The sequence below is a fragment of the Gossypium hirsutum genome, chromosome D01, assembly GCF_007990345.1.
Source record: "Gossypium hirsutum isolate 1008001.06 chromosome D01, Gossypium_hirsutum_v2.1, whole genome shotgun sequence".
Classification (NCBI taxonomy): Eukaryota; Viridiplantae; Streptophyta; class Magnoliopsida; order Malvales; family Malvaceae; genus Gossypium; species Gossypium hirsutum.
In genome coordinates this window covers 49,832,109-49,839,943 of record NC_053437.1, presented here as the reverse complement: position 1 = coordinate 49,839,943, position 7,835 = coordinate 49,832,109, and the positions used below count along the sequence as shown (strand labels likewise).

At 32.2% G+C, this 7,835-nt stretch overlaps 1 protein-coding gene across 9 annotated transcripts; it reads right to left on the bottom strand.

The window, feature by feature from the left end:
• Nucleotides 1-3,382: 3,382 nt before the first annotated feature.
• LOC107921074 (fatty acid amide hydrolase) lies at nt 3,383-6,099 on the bottom strand. 9 transcript variants are annotated; one of them, XM_016850927.2, is made up of 7 exons: nt 5,682-6,099; nt 5,458-5,567; nt 5,275-5,335; nt 4,877-5,067; nt 4,669-4,798; nt 4,416-4,542; nt 3,383-3,615 (listed from the first exon to the last, which is right to left on the bottom strand). In XM_016850927.2, exons 1-6 carry the CDS (start codon nt 5,758-5,760, stop codon nt 4,451-4,453), a joined length of 663 nt encoding a protein of 220 aa, XP_016706416.1. In that variant the 5' UTR covers nt 5,761-6,099; the 3' UTR covers nt 3,383-3,615; nt 4,416-4,450. The 9 variants fall into 9 exon arrangements, with proteins under 9 accessions (XP_016706416.1, XP_016706415.1, XP_016706418.1 ...); XM_016850926.2 differs by having other exon boundaries at nt 3,383-3,645; nt 5,682-6,090; XM_016850929.2 differs by having other exon boundaries at nt 3,383-3,645; nt 4,416-4,485; nt 5,682-6,078.
• Between the last annotated feature and the right edge of the window lie 1,736 nt (nt 6,100-7,835).

Sequence of the window (7,835 nt, the reverse complement as noted above, 5' to 3'; positions counted from 1 at the left end):
TTAAAAATTTTAAAAAGGCTGCGTGTATTTTGACACAGATATAGATTGAAAATGCATTTAAAAAATGAATTATTATGCCATACATCCATAGGGGTGTGCATTCGGTTATCGACCGGTTAACCTACCCGAAATAGTTATAACCGAATTAACCGACCTTCCAAAATTTTTAACCGTTAATCGAACCGAAATTTTTTCGATTAATTAGGTCGGTTAACCGAATTAGCCGAAAATTGTATGGTTTTTATTTTTGGTTAAAAATTAACCGAATTACCCGAATTACCCGAATTGAATCAATACATAATTAAAAATATTACATAAGTTTTTGAATCACTACATAATTAAAAACATTACATTATTCTTGAAATTAACACATAGTTGAAATGTAAGCCTTTAATATTCTCCATTTATATCCATTTCTTCTCTCCAAAAAATCTCCATTTGCATTAAACCTAAAAAAAAAACATGTGTAATTGGGTAGATACTTAAGAGTTACACTTTAGTTTTATTTTTATTGGGTTGGTAATTGGGTAGACTTTAGTTTTAGTTTTATTGGGTTGGGTAATTAGGTTGGGTTGGATAATTTTATTTATTAATTTTTTCGGTTAACCGATCGGTTTCGAACCGAATTAACCGTTAACCGAAAAATTATAAAAAAATTAACTGACCCCCGACCGAAAAAATTCGATTAACCGACCGATTAACCGAATTCAGTCGGTTAACCGAATTTTTTCGATTTTACCCGAATTATGCAGACCCCTATACATCCAAACTCATCACTTAGTGGCATCCCACCATGATACCTTCTCCGCAGTGGAGATAAAAGAAAAAACGGATCTCTTTTCGTATTCTCTAAAATAAATAAAGGGCTATCCAACATTTTCAAATCTGAGTTTACCGCCAAATCCAGAAACTTTATTTCCATGAATCATGATAATTAAAGTTTCATTTATTTTTATTTTTTTAATGAGAAAACAAGGTTAAAATATACTATTTGTCCCTACACTTTAATAAATTTTCAAATTTGATCTATATATTTAAAAAGTTAAAAAATAAGTCTTATTTTTTTATTTAAAAATCATAATCCAGTCGTTAAAATAATGTGTTTCTATTAAAATTTATCAATTTGAAATTTTTATTAAAATTTTCTCATTTGACGTAACATATGATTGATAAGAAATAATTGATAAATTGATAAAATTTAACAGAAATTATCAACAATGATAATGATTGTAGTAGAATTTTTAAAATTTTAAAAGTAGAAAAATTGAATATTCAAAATTTAAATTATAAAGAAAAAATCTCAAAGTTTATATTAGTATTAGGATAAACAACATATTTAAAAAAATAAAACTGTAGATAAACTTAAAAGTAAGTATAACTGCAAAAAAAATATTCTTAAAAGAAGGTAGGTTATTTTAAAAAGAAAAGAAGTGTAGTTAGAGAAGACAATTGAGAGAGAAAAAACAAAATAGCGTTATTTTTCAAAATAATCGTATCATGTTGATGTACTTTTTCACCGTCGAAGGTGAACGACGGAGAGAGATGGCCGTTAATATGGGTGGAGTCTGACTCCACGAGAGAATTGCATAGGCAATTAGGCATTGCTACGACCTTTTCGGTTTTCGCCGCTAAATTTGGACAGATTCTGTTACGGCGGGTAGTTTTTGTTGGGACATTTAGGGACAGCCGAGCCGAGTGGAGGGCGCACGCCTCTTTTGTTCACCCGAGACGTGGCTCACTCAACAACCCTCTTCACTTGTGAGCTGGTAAATCTTTTCACTTGCCACGTCAGATAAAAAATGGGTCAGAGAGATGAGCAAATTGAAAGCATGAAGCCTTAACTGCTGCTATTGGAAGTCAACCAATTTGACGTCTTTAACTGTGAGACTGAAGTTTGCCAACCTTTTTCTGGACATAATTTGATTCAAAAATGGGGTTTTTTTACTAAAATAGGTAGAAAAAAATTATGTACTGAAATAAGGTGTCAGAAAAATTATTTATGAAAATAAATTACTTTTTTCATTGGTGTCTATCTCAGAGGCGCCAATGAATAAAAAAATATTAATTTTTTTTAAATAAAATATTATTTTTTATTTTTAAAAAAATTAAATAAAAATACGGTCAATGGGTCGGGTCGGGTCGGGTGGCGCCTATCAGGTAGGTGCCAATGAAGGTGCCTCATAGAGAGGCGCCAATGAATGTGGCTCATAGGGAGGCGCCAATGGTGGCCTTCTGCCCACCGCTGCACGGTTGCACCAGCAGCATGGTGTTGTCCCTTCATCTATGGTTTTTTTGGCCTATAAGTAAATGGTCTCAACATGCAATGGACGGTAGAGAAAAAAAAGAGAAAGGAGAAGAAGAGAAGAAGAGAAGAAGAAGAAGAAGAAAGAAAAAAAAGGTAATGTATTATTTTAGTAAATAATTTTGTTTATAATTTAAAGAGTTTATAGTTTGTGAATTTTTTAGAAGATATTTTAGAAGAAGAAGATATTGTGAATTTTTTGTTATTAATTATTAATTATAAATTATCTATATTTAGGGCACGTTTGGTTCGCTGTATTGGATTAGAGGTGTATTGGATTAGAGGTGTAATGGAATAGAGGTGTAATAGCAAATCAACTGTTTGGTTGAATGTAATGGAATAGAGGCATAATAGTAATCTTGTGTTTGGTTGAATGGAATAGAGGTGTAATAGCATAATGGAAAAAAACTAAAATGACTAGAATACCCTTAGCATAAATTTATTTTGGTAAATGATTATTGTTATTGTTATTTAAATTTTAATAAGATTATTATTATCAATAATAAATAATTTAATCATATTTAAACATAATTATTATTAAATATATTATAATTAAAATATATAATTTAATAAAATTCTTAATAATTAATATTCTTATATGAATTTACTCAAATCATAATATATGATACTATAAAAGATAATTTAAAATGATTAATATTAAATATAATTTAATAAAAATATATAATTCCCCCCACCTTATTTGGAGATACAAGATACGAAACGAATTAATTGTTTGACTAATCAAGGGACTAATTTTGTTTAGCCATAAAATACATCAATATATATTCATTTGATATGAATATGTTTGGATCATACATGAATTTGTATACACTATCAATCAATTAATTACAACTTGTTTAACATCCATCCATAAAATGTTTGGAAATTTCTTTTCTTGATTACATATAATAAGCTTAAACTTCTTTAAATTGGATGTGAACTCAAAAGGTCAAAATTGAAGATTATGGGGGACGCAAAGCACATCGACTACAAAAACCAACCAAATAATTTCTCAAGGGAGCAAAGGTAAGCAGGAAGAATTCCAAAGACAATTTCTCTGACATCAAAACATATTCAGCGTTGAACCAAAAGAAAAACAAATAACATTCAGCAATTGCTCCAAATCCAACAGATAAATTTACGTGCTCGATGCATGTGAACCAAGAGAATTTTTCCAGATTTGAATTACAAACAAGTTGGAACGTACAGTAGAATGTACAAAAAATAAAATAAAAAACAGTGTGATAGATGTACATCAACTGCGGTTCAAATTGATGTCGCCATTATCAGAATCTTCAGAACACCAATATTCCCTTGCTTGAGTAAAAGCAAGAAGTTAGTATCTGTTACAGGATCACCAGTTTCTTAGAGAAAAAGGGAGGAAAAAATTATTAAATCAGGAAAACACAACAAGAAAACGGAGCTCCGTATCATACAGAGTAATAATTAATCATGTTCCAACTACGAATTTGAATCAGACAGAGAACCAAAAATATCAAGATAATCAACCAATTAGCCATAACAAAACATTTGGGATTGTAAGGATGCTGCAATCGCAAAAACCAACAAAAACTATAGTCTCTAAATACTGCAAGTTGCAAACCGTACACATGGATTATTTTCAAGGTAGATAGTAGTGAGCTTTTCTCTTGAACCAGAAACACCCTCAGCTATGTCCTCAAGTGATTGATAATAGCACTGACCAAGAAATCGAGTTAGATAGAATAGAAAAACTTTAGGTCCAAACAACATGAGTTTAAAAAGGGGAACCAGTGGAGCATTTTTCAAAATCCAACAAAATAAAGACCAAAAAGGAAATGCTATCACATGAAATAGAAAATCCGGTTAATTAGTAAGAAGTCAATGTTATCAAACGTGCTTCCCTTAAGTTGGTCAAGCAAAAGAACCCATTTTGATCCTCCTAATTACAAATTTCCAAAATACAATCATCATTTTAACTCAGATAATATGCATAACTAACTTGCATATATAGCTCTGGCTACCTAATCAGAAACAAAACCAGAAAAAAATGAAAAGAAAAGGTGACATATTATTCAAACATTTAAACCTTGCATATATATTACAGAAGTATCTGTCATGATTTATAACATACTTGGAACATTAGTGTAATGCCAGAGCCTCCAGCAATCATCCCGAATGCTCTAACTTCACCAGGTTGATATCTGACAAGCAGAAAGACAAGCAGATGAGTGGTACAATGAAGATTGACAATGGATTTCCTGCATGACTCACAACAACAGTTCCTCTTTAGAGATTTGAATTTACAAGATTTCGGCAAATAGGAACCCTATAGTAACCGTAATATGTGGATGAAAAAGCTTCGTGAATAGATAATGCTGAAATACCTTCCTTAAACCTTTGTGTTGAAGCTGTTGCTTGCTTCCTGATATCCTCAGCATCAAATGAAATCAATAATGGTGTTGGGGCCTTATGATATTTACACCCCTCAACAAGTGTGATGATTTGTTCTGCTATCTATACACCAAAAGGAGAGAATCTTCATTGTAACTGATTTAGAGCCAAAAAAACTCTCTAGCATTTCATATGAATTACCTTAGAAGGTGTCACAAGTTTTGATCGATAAGCATAAGCAAAGTCACGAATCTTCCAGTACCGGAACGATGGAAGTGTATCCCCACTCCAGCAACTAGCAGGATCATAATGAGGAAGACACTTAAGGGCTGATTCAACTCTATCAGTAGGTTTCCCTTCTTCATCCACAATGACAACAGAAGGTTCTGCTTCTGGTTTGATATCACACAAACAGTCAGCTAGGTTTCTAACTAACCAATGACAAATGGGAAAATGCACAACTATCGACAAACTACTCAACAGCTAGAATCATTATTCATGGCTTGAAACATGGTACACTTTTCATCAAAAGAACAAAAGTTTCTTACAAAAACAATCAAACAAGAAAAAGAAGGTTAAAAAGGGGTGATAAACTAAACCTTGAGGAGGAAATTCAGGTTTAAACATGGGTTTTTCTGGTATTTCAGTGTTCTGCAACATCTGCAAATACCAAAAATCAAAATCATCATTAAAATTTTCTTAAGAATACCCGTATTTTAAACTGAGTAATAACTAGTAAGGATATTAAAGCCGAAGAAAGAGAGCGACACAAAACAACGAACCTCAACCATGTTATTCTCCTTTTTCATGAAAGATATGATCAAAGAACCTATAATTGGAATTTCAATTATCCTCACAAACAACTTCAGTATCGATCCCGTCAAATGAGGAGCTGCACCCCAATCGATCCAAATCCAAAATAAGAGAACAAAAAAGTTTATCAAATTCCAAGTCAAAGGGTCGGATTGTATCACATTTCCCATATATAATTAATAAAAATTGATACCTTGGATTGTTTCTTTCTCGTATTTAACGGTCAACAAGTCCAGTTCCTTGGCCGGAACCATTACCCGCTTCTTCCCCATCGTCGGTAATGAGTGTTTTAGTGGATTTTTCTTCACGTGAATTTATGAATCTGGGAGTTGTGATTATTTGATGATAAGTGTTCAACAAAAGGAAGTGAGTCAGTCACTCTGATAGAGGAAGTGGTTGGTAGCCATTGTTACGTAAAAGCTGCTTTGTTATGGTGGAGAGCGTGAATTGGTCCTTCATATTTTGTGGGCAAATCGGCAGAAGGTAGAAGGTAGAAGGAAGGAACAGAAGAGGCAAAGGGGAACAGAAGAGGCAGAGGGTAAAACAGGGCGGGTAAAGTGAAGCATCACCTAATCTGAGCAAAAGGGACTGGATTGTGGATTTCACCGAGTAGGTCAGTAATGTATTACACCCGTAATAGTATTACCATGAACCAAACAACGGAATAAAGGGGGCTTAAGTGGGGCCCACCGATTAGGGGTGTATTGGCTATGCCAATACATTTATAGTTTGGATTAGTATTTTGTATGAATATTGTAATTATTTTATAATTAAATTTGTATTTATAGTTTTGGATTAGTATTTTGTATGAATATTGTAATTTTTTGTATGAATATTGTAATTTTTTTATGAATATTGTAATTTTTTTGTATGAATATTGTAATATTGTAATTTTGAATGGATATTGTAATTTCGGGATATATTGTAATATTATAATTTTTTGTATGAATATTGTAATTATTTTATAATTAATTTGTTAGTAATTTAGGATTATGTTATAAATTTTTGTGTTTGTAATTATTTAAAATTTAATTTATTAGTAATTTAGGATTAAGCTATAAGTTGTGTTTAGTTTAGTATTTGGTGAGTTTAACGTATAAGTTTATAAAAAAATTAAAAATCATTTTATTAAAAGTTTAATTATAACTGACTTTTTTAATCATATAGTTGTTATTAACTCATTTAATTTTTATATAATGTAACTTTTATATAATTTAATTTAATTTGATTTTGTATTTATTTAACAGTATTTATTGATTTTTTGAAACAAATTAACTGAATTTATTTTTTTAATTGCAAATTTGTAGGAAATGGGTTCTCTGATTAATAATAATAATCACATATCAAGTACTATTAATGAGATGGTAATAAAATTTTTATTTGATACTCATGTTATTTGCTTAATTAAATTATATTGTATTAACTATTTTGCTAATTTAATAACGTCAGGGTCCGTACCGCGTATTGAGGGGTCGTGTTAATAGTGTAGGGTTTCAGCCAGATGAACGCCTAATACCATACTTAGAGTTAGCCGGGTTTGGATCAGCAACATTGATCCGGACTTTTGATCTACGATACGACTTGATTTCCGCTTTAGTCGAGCGATGGCGTCCGGAGACCCACACATTTCATTTGTCATGCGGAGAGTGTACCGTCATTCTAGAGGATGTTGCAGTACAGCTCGGTCTTCCCATAGATGGGAATACAGTCACGGGAGTAAGTTTAATCTCTAGGCCGGCTACCCTTTGCAATGAATTACTTGGACGCTCGCCAAGTGAGGGAAAATTTACCAGTTTGAGATTTTCATGGCTAAAGGCCAATTTTGAGCATTTGCCAAGTACTGCTAATGAATGGGGGGTGATGTAGGCTGTTCGAGCTTACATTATGCACCTTATAGAGGGTGTACTCATGCCGGATGCAAACTGCAGTAAGGTCTAGGGGTGAGCAAAACTCGATTCGACTCGAAAAAATCGAAAAAAAATTTGAATTTCGAGTTAAACGAATTGAGTTATTCGAGTTAATCAGTTATTCGAATCAACTCGAATTTTTTTTTCGAATTTCGAGTTCGAATCGAGTTGAGTTTTCAAATTCGAATAACTCGAATAATTCGAATATCAAACTATAATATTTTACATTTTTACCCAAACTCCTAAACCTTTTTACTTTTCCCTCAAAACTTTTACTCCTTCCCACTTTCCCCCCAAAACGTTTACTCCTTCCCACTTTCCCCCCAAAACTTTGACTCCTCTCCCCTCCCAACCCCCAATCTACCCAAAATCCATTTCCCACCAAAATTTTACTCTCCCATTTACTTTTTCTCAAAATTTTACTCCCAAAAACTCTCAAA

Coding starts and splice junctions, on each gene's coding strand:
- LOC107921074 (XM_016850927.2), bottom strand. CDS start 5,760: ATGGGGAAGAAGCGGGTAATGGTTCCGGCCAAGGAACTGGACTTGTTG. Junction 5,336..5,457: donor AGGAGAATAACATGGTTGAG/GTTCGTTGTTTT, acceptor TGGTATTTGCAG/ATGTTGCAGAACACTGAAAT. Junction 5,068..5,274: donor ACCTGAATTTCCTCCTCAAG/GTTTAGTTTATC, acceptor ATATCAAACCAG/AAGCAGAACCTTCTGTTGTC.